This window comes from Ranitomeya imitator, chromosome 6, assembly GCF_032444005.1.
Source record: "Ranitomeya imitator isolate aRanImi1 chromosome 6, aRanImi1.pri, whole genome shotgun sequence".
In the NCBI taxonomy this organism is placed as follows: Eukaryota; Metazoa; Chordata; class Amphibia; order Anura; family Dendrobatidae; genus Ranitomeya; species Ranitomeya imitator.
The window spans coordinates 76,737,979-76,757,860 of record NC_091287.1 but is presented as its reverse complement, the minus strand read 5'-3'; the positions used below and the strand labels follow the sequence as shown (position 1 = coordinate 76,757,860).

At 44.3% G+C, this 19,882-nt stretch overlaps 1 protein-coding gene across 3 annotated transcripts in view; it reads left to right on the top strand.

The window, feature by feature from the left end:
• The window catches only part of LOC138641949 (solute carrier family 22 member 13-like), a 42,387-nt gene that overhangs the window by 4,584 nt on the left and 17,921 nt on the right, over positions 1-19,882 (top strand). For 2 of the 3 annotated variants that reach the window (XM_069729786.1, XM_069729788.1), the window contains exons 2-5: positions 5,957-6,060; positions 8,454-8,608; positions 15,179-15,347; positions 17,491-17,611. In XM_069729786.1, the coding sequence (XP_069585887.1) occupies positions 5,957-6,060; positions 8,454-8,608; positions 15,179-15,347; positions 17,491-17,611 (549 nt within the window). The remainder of the gene's footprint in view (positions 1-5,956; positions 6,061-8,453; positions 8,609-15,178; positions 15,348-17,490; positions 17,612-19,882) is intronic. The other variant, XM_069729787.1, reaches the window with a different exon arrangement.

Here is a 19,882-nt window from a genome sequence, read left to right as displayed (position 1 = left end):
GTGTCCCCAAGTGCAGTTGCAAAAACTATCAAGCGCTACAAAGAAACTGGCTCACATGATGTCCGCCCCAGGAAGGGAAGACCAAGAGTCACCTCTGCTTATGAGGATAAGTTTATCCGAGTCACCAGCCTCAGAAATCGCAGGTTAACAGCAGCTCAGATTAGAGACCAGGTCAATGCCACACAGAGTTCTAGCAGCAGACACATCTCTACAACAACTGTTAAAGGTACCGTCACACTAGACGATATCGCTAGCGATCCGTGACGTTGCAGCGTCCTCGCTAGCGATATCGTCCAGTGTGACAGGCAGCAGCGATCAGGCCCCTGCTGTGCTGTCGCTGGTCGGGGAAGAAAGTCCAGAACTTTATTTGGTCGCTGGACTCCCCGCAGACATCGCTGAATCGGCGTGTGTGACACCGATTCAGCGATGTCTTCACTGGTAACCAGGGTAAACATCGGGTAACTAAGCGCAGGGCCGCGCTTAGTAACCCGATGTTTACCCTGGTTACCATCCTAAAAGTAAAAAAAAACAAACACTACATACTTACCTACAGCCGTCTGTCCTCCAGCGCTGTGCTCTGCACTCCTCCTGCTCTGGCTGTGAGCGTCGGTCAGCCGGAAAGCAGAGCGGTGACGTCACCGCTCTGCTTTCCGGCCGCTGTGCTCACAGCCAGTACAGGAGGAGTGCAGAGCACAGCGCTGGAGGACAGACGGCTGTAGGTAAGTATGTAGTGTTTGTTTTTTTTTACTTTTAGGATGGTAACCAGGGTAAACATCGGGTTACTAAGCGCGGCCCTGCGCTTAGTTACCCGATGTTTACCCTGGTTACCAGCATCGTTGGTCGCTGGAGAGCTGTCTGTGTGACAGCTCTCCAGCAACCAAACAGCGACGCTGCAGCGATCCGGATCGTTGTCGGTATCGCTGCAGCGTCGCTAAGTGTGACGGTACCTTTAGAGGAGACTTTGTGCAGAAGACCTTCATGGTAAAATAGCTGCTAGGAAACTACTGCTAAGGACAGGCAACAAGCAGAGGAGACTTGTTTGGGCTAAAGAACACAAGGAATGGACATTAAACCAGTGGAAATCTGTGCTTTGGTCTGATGAGTCCAAATTTGAGATCTTTGGTTCCAACCACCGTGTCTTTGTGCGACGCAGAAAAGGTGAACGGATGGACTCTACATGCCTGGTTCCCACCATGAAGCATGGAGGAGGAGGTGTGATGGTGTGGGGGTGCTTTGCTGGTGACACTGTTGGGGATTTATTCAAAATTGAAGGCATACTGAACCAGCATGGCTACCACAGCATCTTGCAGCGGCATGCTATTCCATCCTATTTGCGTTTAGTTGGACCATCATCTATTTTTCAACAGGACAATGACCCCAAACACACCTTCAGGCTGTGTAAAGGCTATTTGACCAAGAAGGAGAGTAATGGGGTGCTACGCCAGATGACCTGGCCTCCACAGTCACCAGACCTGAACCCAATCGAGATGGTTTGAGGTGAGCTGGACCGCAGAGTGAAGGCAAAAGGGCCAACAAGTGCTAAGCATCTCTGGGAACTCCTTCAAGATTGTTGGAAGACCATTTCTTTCTACACCACCTACCACTTGTCACTACTACAATGGGAGCTCTGGGGACCCAGCTTCACCTGTGGGAAGCCATACCATCCCTGCTGCTACAACATCACCCCAGAGGCCCCCTTTAAGCAGCGTCGGTCACCTCTGACCGAATACCACAGGTGACGTCACAAACAAACTTTATTCACATAACCCCTTTAAAGACATTCCCTTTTACTTGGGTGCCCTGGGCCACGGACCGGGTTGCCGCTGCCGTGACACATCCCTTTAAGTACCGTACCCGGTACTGAGTACCCCATGGCCCTGGCGGGCGTTCCACCTGCACACAGCTATTTGTATCATATGAGCCTGCACACAGCCATCCTATATACCGTAAGAGCCTAGGCACAGTCCTCTATATACAGTGTGAGCTCACACACAGTCCCCTATATACAGTATGAGCCCACACATAGCCTCCTATATATAGTGTGGGCCAAGACAAAGCCTTCTATAGACAGTATGATCCCCACATAACCTCTTATGTGCAGCATGAGCAGCCACATAGCCTCCTATGTACAGCATGAGCCTCACATCGTTTCCAATATACAGTATGAGCCCCATATAGCCTCCCATATACATCATGAGCCTCATATAGCCTCCTATATACTGCTTGAGCCCCACATAGCTTCCAATATATGACATGAGCCCCACATAGCCTCTAATATATACAGCATGAGCCCCATATAGCCCCTATATACAGCATGAGCCCCACATAGCCTCCTATATACAGTATGAGCCCTACATAGCCTCTCTATATACAGCATGAGCCCCACATAGCCTCCTACATACAATATGAGCCCCCACATAGCCTCCTATACAGTTGAAATAAAAAACCCACATACTTACCTCGATACTATTCCCCAGGCGCTCTGCTCCTGTAGCCGGTGCACTCACGTTAGCGGTCTCACACGTTGATTGGTGAAAAAAAGGGGATGGCGTCCTCTCCTCCACCAATGTATTCACTGCTGCCTGTATCCCGAGCATGCGGATAGCTGTGATGGCAGCGGGCGAGGGAACTGTGAGGCCCGTAGGCCACTGTTTCAGCCCCTCTGGCTGTTCTTGTCTGGCCCGCAGGGTGCACTTTACCCAGGTCTGCCTTATATGATTGCAGTTATTTGTGCACCATGGGCACGAGTTTATGCAAGCTCCACTAACTCGTTCTTGACATAGGACATAATAATAAGTCTTGCGTGGGCTGCTGGTGTACAGAGCGGACACAGGAACTGGAGAAGCAGGAGCAGGCTGCCAGGATCTGCCTAATGCTAGGGTCAGATGGCTGTAGATTCTCTCATCTGAGAGAATAGGGCCATTTATGCAGATAACTCTCAGATCAAACTCTGAGCATAGCGTGATTCTCTGAAATGAGGAGAAGATGGAGAATAAAATGTCTCCATCCTGTGAATGCCCAGAAATCGGACAGCATGCAGATGTCATACAAGTGCAGTCCGATGTTTTCCATTCACACATTGACTTCCATGGCTGAGTGCGATCCAAATATAGGTTGAATTACAGACATGTTGAAATTTTTTCCGTGGGCCGTCTCTGTCTAAGGAAACAATTTGACATGTGCACGGACCCAGAGACTAACATTGGTCCTATGTTTTGTTGTTTTGCATTCGGATGGAAATGATGATGTTGTGAGCGAGTCCTTAAACAGTAGCGGCTGGAGCTGGTTTTAGTTGCAGCTGTTTAGTTTAACTGTTTAGATGCCGATGCTGCATGTGATTGTCTGGGTGCCCATTGCCCACTCCTATCGCACCGCAAAACTGTATGATGCAAATGGGAATTAGAGCCTACTGAGGATCGCGTAGTAGCCAACTTTGTAACACTATGAAGCCAAGTGATAAAGCAATTGCAAATTCCCTAGTGAGATTAAAAAAATGTGAATATTAATAAATAGGGATGAGCGAACCTGAATTTAAAAGTTTGACGTTTGTACCGGACATTTTGTGTTCGGTGCTAAATGCAGAACAGAGACTTTCCCTGGAAGTGCATTACAATGTTCGGAGTTCCAGGGGAAGAGAGAGAGAGGTTTTGTTTTTCTTACTGAAACCCAAACTTTGGGTCTCTGTTGTTTTTAATTGGGTTCAGGTTCTGGTTCGGGTAGAGTTATGGTAACCAAACCGAAAAAAAATTAATTAAAAAATTTAAATTGAAAAAGTCCAATTTACAAATTGACCAGTCTTGAATGATACCCTATTTATGTCATGGGCTGCTATGGACAGCTTTAGGCCACGTTCACATGTTGAGTATTTGGTCAGTATTTTAAGCCAAAACCAGGAGAGGTTGAAAAATGCAGAAATGGTGACGTGTTTCTATTGTACTTTTACTTTGATTGTTCCATTCCTGATTCTGGCTTACAAATCCTGAAGGTGTGAACGTGGCCTAACTCGTCTGCTCATACATGGTCGTGAGCAGATTATCCCCGACTAAACAACAAGGGCAGAAGAGTCATATTATTCTGGAAGTCACGATGATTGGGAAAGGTAGCTATGCAGGCGAGAGGAGTACCCTCCATCCTTAGTGCAGGTCAGTGGCGGATTATAATAAGGTTAATCTGGGCGGTAGCCCAGAGCCCAGTGGTGTGGGGGGGCCCTGGGCAACCGCTCAGATTGACCACCGCCATCAGGGCATTACTGCCTTGACTGGCGTATGGGCCTGGTGGGCAGAGGGGGCACACGTCAATAGTTAACAGTCGCCAGCCAATTGGAGGCTGGCAGCTGACATCAGCCGCAGCGTGCACGTCGCCGGCATCTGATGTCATTGTCAGTCATCGGCGAGTGCGCGCTTCAGCTGCGAGGAGGGAGCTTCGCCGAAGGAGCGCGGACAGGTGAGGAGAACTCGGTTTCGATTTTTTTTGTTGCAAACGGCAATCCGGGGGGCCCGGGCCATAATGCTGGACGCACTGGGGGCAGAGATGCTGCACGCACTGGGGGCAGAGATGCTGGACACACTGGGGGCAATATGCAGGACACACTGGGGGCAATAAGCTGGACACACTGGGGGCAATATGCTGGACACACTGGGGGCAATATGCTGGACACACTGGGGGCAATATGCTGGACACACTGGGGGCAGGATGCTGGACACACTGGGGGCAATATGCTGCAGACACTGGGGGCAATATGCTGCAGACACTGGGGGCAATATGCTGGACACACTGGGGCAGATTGCTGGACACACTGGGGGCAGGATGCTGGACACACTGGGGGCAATATGCTGCAGACAATGGGGGCAATATGCTGGACACACTGGGGCAGATTGCTGGACACACTCGGGGAAATATGCTGGACACACTGGGGGCAATATGCTGGACACACTGGGGGCAGGATGCTGGACACATTGGGGCAGAGATGCTGGACACTGGGGGCGGAGATGCTGGACACTGGGGGCAGAGATGCTGGACACACTGGGGGCAGGACTGGAGACATGGGCAGAATGTAGATATGGAGCATGATTGGAGACAGTGGGCAGAATGAAAGACATGGGGCAGGATTGGAGACAGATCGTGCAGGATCATGGGGCAGGATGGATACGATGGAGACTGATGGGGCAGGATGGGGAGATCATATGGGGTGGATGGATACTCATGAGGGCAGGATGGGAGAACATATGGCTGGAGCTAGGAATGAGATACACAGGGCCAGGATTGGGGATATTATTATTACCATAGGGGCTAATTAAGGGATATTATTACTGCAGTGATGTATTTATTTTATTTTTTGAGGACACTGTTTTAAATGGGGGGGGGGGCGGTCCTGTTACTGTGAAGAGTGACACTATGTTGCCTCTTTTTCTTCATGTGGGGTAATGTAGAAGTTGGGAAAAATTAAGTAATGTGTTCTACAGGCGGAGCTTGAGATAACTGTGTTATTTCCTGCAGAGACGAGTCCTGGCTGAATGAAGTGATGGCGGTCTGTGCTGGATGAAAGATGAAGGACTTCACCTAGAGACGTCACTGGTGAGTCAGTGTTAGCTATACACTGACACTATACACTGTATACTATATACTGAACTGAAGGGTAAATTGACTACATCAATGGATGTTTGACAGGTTATAGTTTCACACAGCAACTATTTTTCTGGAATAATCTGGTTCAGGTATATGATGACTCCGTCACATGACCGGGGGGCTCACAATGTCAGAACAGCCCGGGCCCTGGCTACCCTTAATCCACCCCTGGTTCAGGTCAGTGGGCTTATATGAAATCTGTATAACATGCTGCTCATCTATCCCTCGTCACATCACTCTTCCTCCTGCTAATCTTCATTCTGCTAAAGATGATAGATTTTTCATGTTATATTATTAATGATTCAATATGTGTTTTTGTGTTTGCTTTAAGTTTGACCTGGTATGTCACAGGAAAGAGCAGACAGAATTATGTCAGTCCATTTATATGCTTGGGCTCCTTCTTGGATCTATTATATTTGGTCACTTAGGAGACAGGTAAGAAGGAATACTTTATAATAATTACTGTCAATGAAATAAAAGGATGACAAAGCTTACATCATTCCCCGGTGGCCCTCTGTGTAGGAGTACACCTCCCAATGCCTATAAAAGCAATACACTTAATGGGGTTGTACGGTATAAAATGACAAGTCTGCAGTCAATATATGTGACTGCAGACTTGTGAATCCTCACATTGCACGCACTGCATGCTGTGAGGATTCTCCGGTGTCAGCTCCAGGAATGGCGGTCATGTGTCCGCAAATATGTGAGATGCATGTTCCCAGACACAATCCGACAAGATGCAAGTGTTATTGAGTGAGGCCGGAAATAGTCTAATTGGAATGTGGCCAAGAGCATGCATGTCGCATATTAGCGGTCACATGACCGCCGTTCCTGGCACTGACAGCAGAAAATCCACCCAACACCCAGTGCATAGGATGTCAGGATTCACAAGTCTGCAATCACATAGAGTGACTGCAGACTTAGTGTTTTAGACCATACAACCCCTTTAATGAATAGCGACAACTGTTTTATTGATGACCTATCCTTAAGGTGGGGCATCATATCTGACCAGTGGGGGTGATACACCTGGCAACGCTACCGGACAGCTGTTACGAGTGACAGCAGGAAGATCTTGCATGCTACCGGGACACAGCAGCTCTGTTAAAAAAACATAGTGGACACCACCAGGTACTGCAGAACCACCCCATATTCTTTTGAACAGAGTGTGGATCTGCTGTACCCAGTGGCGACCTATATTGAAATGATGGAGCTTACTGTGCAGCGGCAGCATCCAAGAATTTCCTGGCACCGGTAACAGCTGATTGGCACGGTTGCCGATTGTCGCACCCCACTGATTAGATATTGATGACCTACCTTAAGGATCAATAAAACAGTAGTGGTTAGCCCCTTTAATACAACAGTGTATTATTTTATACAGTCATAGACAAATTTGTGAATGAGGGTAATCCGTAGCAGCCCACAGCTGCTCAGAAAAGGCACATCTATTAGATGCGCCAATTCTGGTGCTATGCTCGGCTGTTCCCTCTTGCCCTGTAGCGGTGACAAGTGGGGTTAATATTTGTGGTGTTGATGTCACCTGTCACCGAGAGAGATTGGTAAGCGGACGGCTCAACACACCAACAACGGGATGGAATAGGGGATGGGTGTCTTATAAATGCCTCTCTATTACTAAGCCTATTACTGTCACCGGATAATACAAAGGTAACATCAACCCCACTTTCTACCGCTACAAGGCAAGTGGGAAGAGCAGAGAAAGGTGTCAGAATTGGTGCATCTAATAGATGTGCCTTTTCTGGGTGGCTGCAGGTTGCTATTTTTAGGCTGGGGGGGCAATATCCATGGCCCCTTACCAGCTTGAGAATACCAATTCCCAGTTGTCTGCTTTAGCAAGGCTGGTGTTCAAAAATGGGGGGGACCCCACGTCATTAAAAAAAAAAAAAAAAAAATTATTTAAATAATTAAAAAATACGGCATGAGGACCCCTCTTATTCTAGATAACCAGCCTTGCTGATGCTGACAGATGAGGGTTGCAGCCCTCAGCTGTGAGTTTTGCCTGGCTGGCTATCAAAAATAAAGGGGAACCCAAATTTTTATTTTTTTTAATTAATTACAGCGCAGAAGCCTGCTAATGAATACCCCCATCAGCCGCTCCTGCTGTTGCCGTTATTAGCGGCAGCAGGCGTCCGATGGCGGAAGCTGTAGTCCCATCAGCTGATGCCAGTGACTGGAGGTAAACTTTACGCCTCTGATCATAGCTGAGTGCTCTCTGACCGGTGGGGATGATTTCACTGCCGGTCAGAAGCGGTGTTTTCCACATTGCCATGCACATGACAGCTTGACAAACACCTGGTGTTCGGGCAGTCGAACTCGAACAGTAAGGTCGGTGTCCCACTTGCAACTGCAAAGCGAGAAACTTGCTTGAGTCTCTCGCCTCAGTACTCGGCACTGCCTCTGGGGGTTCGGATTCGAGCATTCAGCTGCATAGAAATACATGCAGCCGCACACTCCGGTCCCGAGTGGCGGCGGCAGTGCCGGGTATTGAGACGAGAGACTCGCGAGAGTTTCTCACATTGCAGTTGCAAGTGGGACACCGGCCTAAGACGGACTTCCTGGTGAAGTCCGTGTTTGGTGTCCATGCCCGAACAGTAGGTGTTCGGTATGGACGCCGAACTTTACTGTTTGGGTTTGCTGATCTCTAGTAATAACATTCTATGAATTTGTGGCATATCCATGGAGCATACCTGTAATTGGTAAAGAAAAGCAAAAATCCAATGTTATATGTAGATATTGTAAGTAAATGAATCTTTTGTATCACTGACCTTAATTCTTACCAATCTAATAATTATACCTTTTGTTAATTTTTAAAGGAGTGGGAGGCGCCCAGTTATATTAATCTCCACTTTATTGATGTTGGCTTTTGGTCTTGGAGCTGCATTTGTTGCAGAATTTTATGTATTTATGGTGCTGAGATGTTTTGTGGGTATCGCTATGGCTGGGATCCTGATTAACAATGTAGTACTAGGTAATGTATTTAAGAAATTTTATAATAGTAGTAATAATATATATATATATATATATATATATATATATATATATATACATATATACATATATATATATATATATATATATATATATATATATATATATATAATAGTAGTAATTGATGAGAGATTTATTTGTCAAGTAATGCCTTTCCGTTAAAACAAAAGCAATTTCTTACATTTCATCTCACAGTTGTGATAACTTTTGTGATTGAAAAATTTTATGTTTTTCAAAAATCATCTTGTCATTTGTCTCCCTGCCCTGATCCCCTATATCAGTGTTCCCCAACTCCAGTCCTCAAGAGCCACCAACAGGTCATGTTTTCAGGATTTCCTTAGTATTGCACAGGTGATAATTGCATCACCTGGACAAACAAGCATTCAATCACCTGTGCAATACTAAGGACATCCTGTAAACATGACCTGTTGGTGGCTCTTGAGGACGGAAGTTGGCGAACACTGCCCTATATTGACACATCGCTTACTATACTATACACACATGGGGAGAGAGCGGTCAGCCTAACGCAGCAGGGCAGGGAGAAGCCTCCAGGGACCTGCCAGCAATAATGCAGCTAGTGTTAGAAACATGTTGCTTGTGGTTTGGGCAGCATGAATCTCAGGTTAGGTTCCTTTTTTAACACTTGAAGAGCTGCTTATTGTCACTGAAAATTCAAGATTTAAGGTCAAATTAATGATCACATTAAATAGGAATAATAAGATTTTAGGCTTATTCGTTTTTAAGACATAACATAAGTGAAAAACTTAACGCCGCAATACATTATTTAAATTTCTGAAAAATTAATAGATAATATTTAGAGATGAGCGCAAAAGATTTTGAACTGCATCCAGTTCTGTCCTATGTGGTACTGTCATGTCGCATGAATTGGGAATCATACAGACAGTATCGTATTGTCGTTGTGTTGTCATGTTGCCTTGCAATAAGGTTTGCCTCTTTAGAAGTTTGTCCTTCCTCTCTGTGTCTCTCCCCCCACCTCTGATGTAGCTCTGATTTCAGTAACCCCCTTCCTTCTTCTTCACTGTCTATCAACCTTCTTAGAAGCCCATTTTCATACATGCCTCCTGCAGTCAACTTCAAACTATCTCATAATACAGTGGGGAAAATAAGTATTTGATACGCTGCTGATTTTACAAGTTTTCCCACCTACAAAGAATGGAGAGGTCTGTAATTTTTCTCACAGGTACACTTCAACTCTGAAAGACGAATCTAAAAATAAAATAAAAATAAAACAGACAATCACATTGAATGATTTTTAAATAAATTCTTTGTAGGTGGGAAAACTTGCAAGATCGGCCATGTATCAAATACTTATTTTCCCCACTGTTTATCTACGTGTAAGTACTAGTTCATAGAGACAGCCTAGAAATGATGTCTCAAGCCCCCTACACTTGCAGCCTAATTATGGAGTCAGTATAGTAAAACAAAGTCTGCCAGCTACATCTGTAAGTCAGTCTACAGGTTCTATAAAGCTACAGCATATAGGAATCATCAGTGTTTGTGTAAAGCTCACAGAACAGTCCCTCCTCCAGCTTTCATCCTGCTAGAAGTCAGCAGCTCACATCACAATTCAGATCCATCCTGCCTGTGAGTTGAAATGAAGGCTAAATAGTATTTTCTAGACCCACAATCTGATGAAGAATCTGCAAAGAGCTCTACTAAGCTTAGATGGAAAGCTGGAGAAAACGTTTAAATAATTAAATATTAACTTTCTTGTGACTTATAAGGCTTAAGGCAGTAATTGCCGAGTCACATTTATGTAATCTCTTGCCTGCTTCTCTCGAACTACCACTAGAGGGAGCCCTAGAACAACTATGTTCAATTTATCAGATCAATACCAGAAAGGTGAACGAATACATTACAACTCTGCAGAGGTTTAATACATCTGATCCTCTTGAAGAGCTTTAAGAGATCGCATAGTGCACGATATTAAAGCTAAGACAGATGCAAGAATTGTACAAATACCAGAGACACCATCTCACACTGCTGGGTCTGCAAGGCAGTAAAAATATTCATCTACAGTAAGTCATACTCTTCAAAATTGTCAATACTTAGTGAGACGCTTATAAAGGCATGTGCAGAGGCTACCAAAAGATAAGTCGTAAGCAAACGCAGCAGCAGAAGCAGCGTGCAATAGGACAGAAATTAAGGTTCTGGAGAATGAATGTGAACATGCCACAGCCATGGCAAGGTTAAATATTGTGGAACAAGCTAACAATAGGAATCAAAGAGACAGTATCTGTTTGAGTAATTTTGATGCAGAAGACCCTCAAGAGACTATGTATTAAGCCAAAATAGCACACCTATGGCTCCAACAATCACTCCTCACAGCGCAGACATTTCTTCAAAGCATCAACATGCAGATTCTTCCTCAACACTCTGCATTCAAGGTTAGTACAATTCACTGCCATTCCCTCAACCTGAACCTCCTTCATGCACCAGAATGTACCAGGCTCCTGCACCTCAGTAATCCCTATATACAGATGCCCACGTGAAAGCCAATATGCAGGCAAGTCATCACATTCCGGTCAGCCTTACAGTTCCAGTTCCAAGCATGGCAGAAACCAGTTACTGAACTAAATGCCTATGCTGCTCCATACTTTCCTGCATTCCTAGGTCAAGATGCCACAGACCATATAAACATACATTGCTCAGCCAGCAGTCATCTTCCCAAAATTAGAGAAACTGACTTTGCAAGGTACATGGTTCACCGCGAACTTACTAAGACCGGTCTCACAAGGTTCGATGATCAACCTGAAAACTAGAGGTTGGAAATGTGTCTTTAGAACTGTAACTAGTGACCTTTGCATCGCTGCTGATCAGATGGCTTGGGCCACAATCCACAGAGTGGGTCAAGAGACTCAGATCTGTCCACATCAGTAATCCAGCGGCTGGCCTCATGGCTACTAGAACTGAGCTTTGGCATTCCTTAAGCTATAGAAAATGCATTGTTCAAGTAACTACTGGATTTTCCAAAAATATCCAGTATCGACAGTTCAAAATTTCTATAGCTCAGCAAGTAACTGTTAGAGCTCCAGCTGGCCAAAGCAGACAGGCACCTGCCTGTCCTCAGCTACCCGGACACTGCTTGTGGGGTAAACTCAGTAGTTTCAAAGCTACCTTAAAATATTCAAGAAAGGTGGGCCACAATTGTGTCAAGATACAAAAGAGCCAACCAAGTCTCTTTTCCTCCATTTTCCTACTTTTGTGAGTGTAAGACTGACCCAAGCTTTTCCTACGGAGAACCCAGCAGCCCTGGTTCATCTCTTCTAAAGTATGAGCGTCCATGTTCTAACCACAGAAACTGCAGCAGTCCAGTGTCAGTGAAAAAGACTGACATTCTTCTTACACTTACGTAGGTTGATAGCAGGTGTGTAGGATGCAGTGACACACAGGAGGCAGAACAAGGTTAACAAGTATATTTTATCAAAACTATAGGGGTAGCAGTGTCTCTCTGCACAGGGAGTGTATGAATGAAAGCAGGGGGGTAAAACGGTCTCATGGACTCCGTCTCTGTCAAAGAACGGTGCGGGAGTCTCTCTGCGCTGTGCAGCATCTGTCTGGGTGGGATTGCTAACTGGGTTAAGAGGCACAGCTAGCTGGTGTAGGTCAGTAGAGAGGGAGTCAACTGTCTCTGTCTCCACGCACAGGTTCCCCGCCAACAGCCCTGTCTTTTCGCAATCAGCTCTATTTATATCAGACCCGCTCCCATCTGTCAGGTGTCCTGGCCTGCTCCGGTCAGAAATCTCTTCCCCCAGGAATAATGGTGAGAGTTCCGACAGTTCCAGCCCAGACAGGCAAGAGGGGCCGTTAGCCCGGTCCACCTCCCTACATCTACATCAGCTCCAGAAAAGAGCAGCCAAGGTGAAAAGGTTTAAAATCTTAACTGAATGTGTCCCATTCATAAAAAGCCACATCCCCTAAAGAAGAGCATTGGCTTCAGAAATAAACCGTTCCAGGAATGCAAGGAGCTTCTAAAGAAGTTTGGAGTTACAGATGTGGTGCTTCTACTAAACACTTTGCTAAAGACTGTAAAATTACTAATAAGTGTTTGGAGTGTGACAGTGAGGACCATATAAAAGTGCTTCATCCATCCCTATCTAACTCTGCACAGTTTACAGCGTCTTTCCCCACTTACTAAAAACCCTGCAACATTGTTACACACCTGCCCTGTGTATTTGAGGCTCCGTTTCCTTCTCCTGGGTCTGCTGCCCTGTGCTGTGCTTCACATCGGGTTTTGCATGTTGCTTAGAGTTGATTTGTGACATCATCTTCCTAGACCTATTTAAGGCCTGTTTAGACATACACCCATTTCTTGGGATTGAGACTCTCTTCCTCTGCTTGGTGTGCTCCACCGTTTATGCATACTGTGGTTTTACCTGCTTCTTGATGGTTTTCACTTCATCCACGCTGCTGCTCCTGAGATTCCTGTGTGTGCCAAGTGTTCGTTGCCCACATGGCTTCTTGCTTGCTGAATCAACATCCGGGATACATGTGCGCACCCCGCCCTGTGGCTTAAAGGATCCAGCTCACCTAGTGAGCCTAACAGACACAATGATGTTGTGACACAATCCTTATCATTCAATGATGTGATTACCTCATGGGAACTTAGTATATGGCTGAGGTGCCCAGGATGGCATGCCGAGGATTGTTGGCATAGAAGTTCACACTGACCGAGTCCAGATATCTTTAGAAGTCAAAAACTAAATACTGTTTTACTGCATACTGTATACATGAATATTTTCCTGGTGACCATTGAAATGAATAGGTGCCTGTGAATTACATGGTAGTTTTGAGCCTGCAAAAGTGCTAACTGGTCATTGCACTGGCCCTCCTGGACTCTTAAATGGGCACATAGATCAAAACAGATACCAAGAGGGTCCTGCTCGCAAGCTTACAATCTATGAGGAAAAGGGTAGACACGAAAGGTGGATGGCAACAATTGCTTTTGTTGTTTGGACCAGCCAAAGTGTAAGAATCTGGTGTTCATGTAATGCTGCATGAACCGGTTATCAGCCTAAGTATGTAACAGTACAGACACAGAGGGCTATTAAATGCATAAAGCGTGTGAGAATATGATGTGAGGAACCTGGTTATGGTCAAAATTTGAATAGGCAACACAGGGTTAGTTAGGTTAATGCATTGAGGCGGTAGGCCAGTCTGAACAAATGCATTTTTAGGGCACACATAAAACTGAGGGGATTGGGGATTACTCGTATTAACCTGGGTAGTGCATTCCAAAGAATTAGCGCAGCACGTCAAAAGTATTGGAGATTAGAGTGGGAGCTTCTGATTATTGAGGATGTTAACCTCAGGTCATTAGCAGAACGGAGGGCACGGGTAGGGTGGTAAGGTACCGTCACACTAAGCGACGCTGCAGCGATACCGACAACGATGTCGATCGCTGCAGCGTCGCTGTTTGGTCGCTGGAGAGCTGTCACACAGACAGCTCTCCAGCGACCAACGATCCTGAAGTCCCCGGGTAACCAGGGTAAACATCGGGTTACTAAGCGCAGGGCCGCGCTTAGTAACCCGATGTTTACCCTGATTACCGTGGTAAATGTAAAAAAACAAACACTACATACTTACATTCCTGGTGTCTGGCCAGGTCCCTCGCCTTCAGCTTCCAGCACTGACTGAGCGCCGGCCCTAAAGTACAGTGGTGACGTCACCACTGTGCTGTGCTTTACGGCTGGCCGGCGCTCACCAGTCAGTGCGGGAAGCTGAAGGCGAGGGACATGACCAGACACCGGGAATGTAAGTATGGAGTGTTTGTTTTTTTACATTTACAACGGTAACCAGGGTAAATATTGGGTTACTAAGCGCGGCCCTGCGCTTAGTAACCCGATGTTTACCCCGGTTACCAGTGACGACATCGCTGAATAGGCGTCACACACGCCGATTCAGTGATGTCAGCGGGAGATCCAGCGACAAAATAAAGTTCTGGACTTTCCCCAGCGACCAACGATCTCCCAGCAGGGGCCTTATCGTTGGTCGTTGTCATTCATAACGATTTAGTTAACGATATCGTTGCTACGTCACAAAAAGCAACGATATCGTTATGTGTGATGGTACCCGTAGACTGAGACCAGGGAGGAGATGTAGGGTGGTGCTGAGCCATGGAGTGCTTTGTGGATGAGGGTAATAAGTTTGTATTGGATTCTGGAAGGGTAACCAGTGTACTGACTGGCACAAGGTAGAAGCATCGGTGTAAGAATATGAGCCTGGTAAATTCTTCAATGACTTTCATTACTAGGATTGGGTAGACATCGGGAGTCACGATGATGATGTTGCCAAAAGCTTACATATACACTGGGAGATTTCAGGATTAGGCTTATGCAAGATTTCAAAATTTAATGGAACTTTTGGGATTTACTATGGTGAAAAAATGGTTACCACTTATAATTATTACAAAAGTCTCCAGCATGGTACTTGCGTTTGTGGACTATCTGCTTTTTCTAATTTCCTGCAAAGTGATCAAAAAAATATGTGAAAAGCAGGATATATTGATATGCATATTCTTTTCTTTCAGTTGCTGAATGGGTGGGACCATCACAACGTGCTTACGCCACGATCACTGGCCATGTATGCTTCGCAATAGGACTGATGGTGCTGGCTGGAATTGGATATGCTATACGGAACTGGAGGTTACTACAGATCGCTTGCGCTGCACCGACAGCTTTATTGGTCTTTTATATTTGGTAAGTAAATTATTTATGGATATGTAAAAAAATAAATCAAAAGGCTGTTGGACTACAAGTAAACTGAGTGTCCTGGGAAAGTTCATTATCCCAAATGTCATTCAACAAATAAGTAATATTTCATGGAGATATAAAAAAAATTGAGCATACAATTGAGACCATTGTGAAAATTGGTCTTGAAGGATACATTATTGCTAAGACAGCCTATGTTTAGATGGCTGCCTATGTTTAGATGGCTTCCTATGCAGAAGCTTCTATTGAAAGAACAATATGGAGCCAGGAAATTACAGGCCAGGGAGCCTTACCAGGAAAGATATTTGAATGAATTATTAAACAGCAAATATGTAAGTACTTGGATGAGAATAAAGTAATTAACCAGAGCCAGCATGGGCTCGAACAAGTCATGCAAGACTAATCAATTTCCTTCCATGATGGAATCACTGACTGGGTGTATCAGGGAAATGCGGTAGATATAGTATATCTCGACTTCAGCAAAGCATTTGATATAGTATCTCATACTATCCTTATTAAAAAAATGACCAAGTATGGAATTAACAAGGCTATGGTTAGGTGGATTCATATCTGCTCAGTGATCGTACTCAAAAGTGTGGTAATAAATGGTTACACATCCAACTGGAAGAATGTTTCAAGTGGGGTACCACAAGGCTCTATCCTGGCCCCAGTGTTGTTCAACATTTTTATAAGTGATCTAGATAAGGGAACTGAAGGTAAACTAATCAAATTTGCAGATGATGCACAGCTAGGAGGGATAGCTAACACTAGAAAAGGCAGAGAAAGGATTCAAAAGGCTCTAGATGAGCTTGAACAATGGGTAGCGACTAATAGAATGGTATTTAACAGGGAGAAATGCAAGACTCTACATTTGGGCAAGAAAAATGAAAATTACATCTACAGAATGGGGGAATAGAACTTGGTGTGAGGTTTAAGAACATATCCCTTTCGAAAAACGTCTGGTGATCATATATGTTTTTCCTCCCATGTCTCCGCCTTTCTGCAAATATTTTTGGTAAATGTTTTCCAATACCTCCATTTAAATGAGCAAGAATAAGTCTCCAATATTGCCCACAACGTAGCGGGAGCTGGATCATTTTCTTTCCTACTTTACATGTATACCCTTTAGAATCAACAGTATTTCTATCTTGAAGACAACAGGGAGTATTAGGAAGAAATCTCCAGTCATGCAAAGATTGTTTATCAGGGATTATATATCTCAGCGTTTCATGGGACTAAAAGGGAATATCTGCTCTCAGTGATGCGCCTTCATGTGTTGTCCGCCACTTGTATTGTCTGCAAGGCCGCTGTATGCAGTGATTTTCTGAAGGATGATCCAATTGTCAGCTAAGGCCTCAATACTAACATTGAGTGGCAATGTTAAGGCACATATTGTTGTTCCATGAAGTTGTGGTGAAAGAAAAGTACAACAGGAGTGGGGAGTGCAGGAGAAACTGTGTAAAGTGCCTCAGGGACATGCTGCATGTATAGCCGCTTTGAGACAACCCAATGATCTAAAAGCAGAGACTAAAACCATTTAGGAGTCTATACAGAATTGTTATGCAAGGTCTGAATACAACATTTGTGAGACAAGTCAGTGGAGAGATGTCATTGCCTGATCAACAAGGGCCTGGACTACAGTTTACACTATACAAGGGGGAGAGACTGACTGTCCAGACGCCTTGGGAAAAATCGCTTTCTTCAAATGTAGCAATGAGAATGCACTGGTGGGACAAAAAAAAGTAAAAGTAAAGGTGTAGAAGCTGCAACAACCTGTAAATATTTAGCCATTCCCGTGCAAATTGGCTGAGGCAACTCCATGAGTGGCCGGTTGAGAGTAGCAGAAACCCATAGTGGAAAAGTAGGTGGAGATGAAAGTCAAACTGGTAAAACACAGTTTAGTGGAACCTCCTGGAAAGTGTGAGATCCTGGTTCAGGCACCACCTGGGAAGGTCATGCCATTGTTGTAAAAATAAAATGTTTGCTCCCTGCAATTGCATGTGAGTATCTTACACATGTGGAGAAAATAATTATGCTTCAATTGATTTTATATGTGTTGCAGCTACATTGGATCGATTTGCTTTTTTTTTCTTTCCTTTATTTACACCATCTGTATTACAATATCACAAAGGTTTCTTCCAGAATCTCCCCGTTGGCTTCTAACCAAAGGCAAAAATGAAAAAGCCAAAGATCTCCTCCAGAAAGCAGCACGAATGAACAAACGGGAGTTACCAGAACATATACTGAAGCAGGTAAAACATTCACTGTCATCCAATGAATCCACCTATTTAGAATATATTTTTGGTAATTTGTGGCCCAAAATCTAACCTCTCAATATGTAAAGGTGACTGTATATAATGCTTGGCAACATTTTCAGGTGAAAGGAGTCGGGGACCAGTTTGCTTATGGCAAGCAAAGCTGATCGACAAAGATTTGCATTTCATTTTGCAGGACATGCGCCTCCAAACGCCATTTCCTGTGATTAGATGCCGGTGCTCATTTTGGTGAGAACCAATGGTTTAAGGGATGTTTCAGGAGCCATTGAGATTTGGCAACTTTTCCAGGAGTCTGGGAGGTCTTCCAGTTTTTCTTGAGCCTCTTGGACATCCTAGATCATTATATAAATCATTATATAAGTTCTTATACTCTTTAATACATTTAAGGCAGTATGTTGGATACTGTATGCCATAGAGTCAGCTGTATAAGCTGCATGTGGTTCCTTGGATAGAGGGGCCACTGGTTAGGTTCCATCATTACCCTTCCTTGTCACTATAGCATATATTTCCTACGATAGGCATGGAGTCCGAGTCCACCAACACATACAAAATGCAAAAAAAGTTTATTGATAAATACAAAAACCAGGCAAAAATTTCCTAACACCAATATTAAAAATGTCAATTGGGAAGACACAGGTGTTTGTGGCTGCTGATCCACAATAATGTGACAGGCGAGGGTAATGTATGTCCTCAATACTTACTGAGCACAGATTTTTCTTTGGGGTGGGCAGAATGTTACCCATCCATAGCTCGCGGACCCATTGAGGTGCTTCTGATCATAAAAGTCCCCTGATGAACCCTCAAGAAAACATTTATGGGGGAGAGACACATTGGGACCGCAGTTGAATCCACCTACACAGCTGACACAAGGGACTCGCCTTGAACATGCAGCCAAGTTATTGTTTTGCTTTAATTTGAGCTATTAGTTCTTTAGCACTTTATTATAGGAGTACCCCTCCACTTTGCCCTTTATCTATGGGCTTAGAGGTTACTCCTATAAGGGTCATTTAATTGAGCTGAACTTATAGCCTTGTCTATGTCAAACCTGACACTTATATACTTATTTATAATCTTTTGTGTCCTGACATTGAGAGTCATTTTTTTACTATATTGCGCTGGAGCAATATGCAATATATTTACGTCTTCAGAATCACTCTTACCTCTGAGCTGACAGATTAGGCTACTTTATACCCATACAGCATACCATCTATACGCTAACTGTATAGCAACACTAGCTGTTCAGTAACGACATCTTTCTAGCTCCTAATCCCAGACTCAATAAGGTATTACCTAGACTATATACACATTAGTGGTAAAGTGTGTTTTGAGTATTCATTACGAATACATTGGATCCATCTAGATTTGAATGCATTTGGTTTTTTCTATGTTCTGTTTGATATATTGAGGGATTGAAGGGACAGCCGTCTTGGAGCGGGGGTGCCACATCGCAAATTTAGGGTGCCAACCTCCGCTGCTAGGTAGGCCATCAGATTCCAGGGCCTACTAGGGGGAGTATTAGGAATATTTTTCTACATCCCAGGGGCCGCTGCCCGGATTCCCTTTGTCCATTTAGGGGTGTTTTTATATACATAGATTTTTGTAAAATTTTTGGCTATTATCTTTTGAGTATTAATAAAAAATTTTTTTAGGGGTATTCTCTTTCTGTTGGTATTTTTGTTACTGTTACCCCTTCTTTCTGAATCTATTTATAGTGATTTTTTTATGTCCTCAATATAGATAAAAAGAGTCACCTAAAGTACTAATGTCACTATATCCACTAATGAGAAATGTGGGACAAAATGCTGACAAAAAAATCAACATATATTACACCATATTGGCTTTCTATATGATCCCAACCTCTCATGGATCAGGTTATAAAGTGCTAGTGCTTGACTCTTTTAATATTGATGTTATTACATTTTTGCCAGTTTTTTTTTTTTATTTATCAATAAACGTTTTTGCATTTTCTATGTATTGGTGGACTTTGACTCCATGATGTCTTTTGGAGGAAGTTTACACATTGTTAAAGGGGTTATCCAGGACTACTTTTTTTAACTGTTTCCAAAAAGTAACAGGCAGGTAACAGCCTATTGTGCCTGGCACCGATCTCTGCTTTTGCTCTGCTGGCGATTAAATTGCTTCCACCGTTGTCAAGTCAACAGAGCAGCGACTTGTCTTCCGCACTGCTCTGTTTACGGGGTGTGACTGCCATCATCATGCTGATTGAAAGCCGGCTCCCCGCTGTCT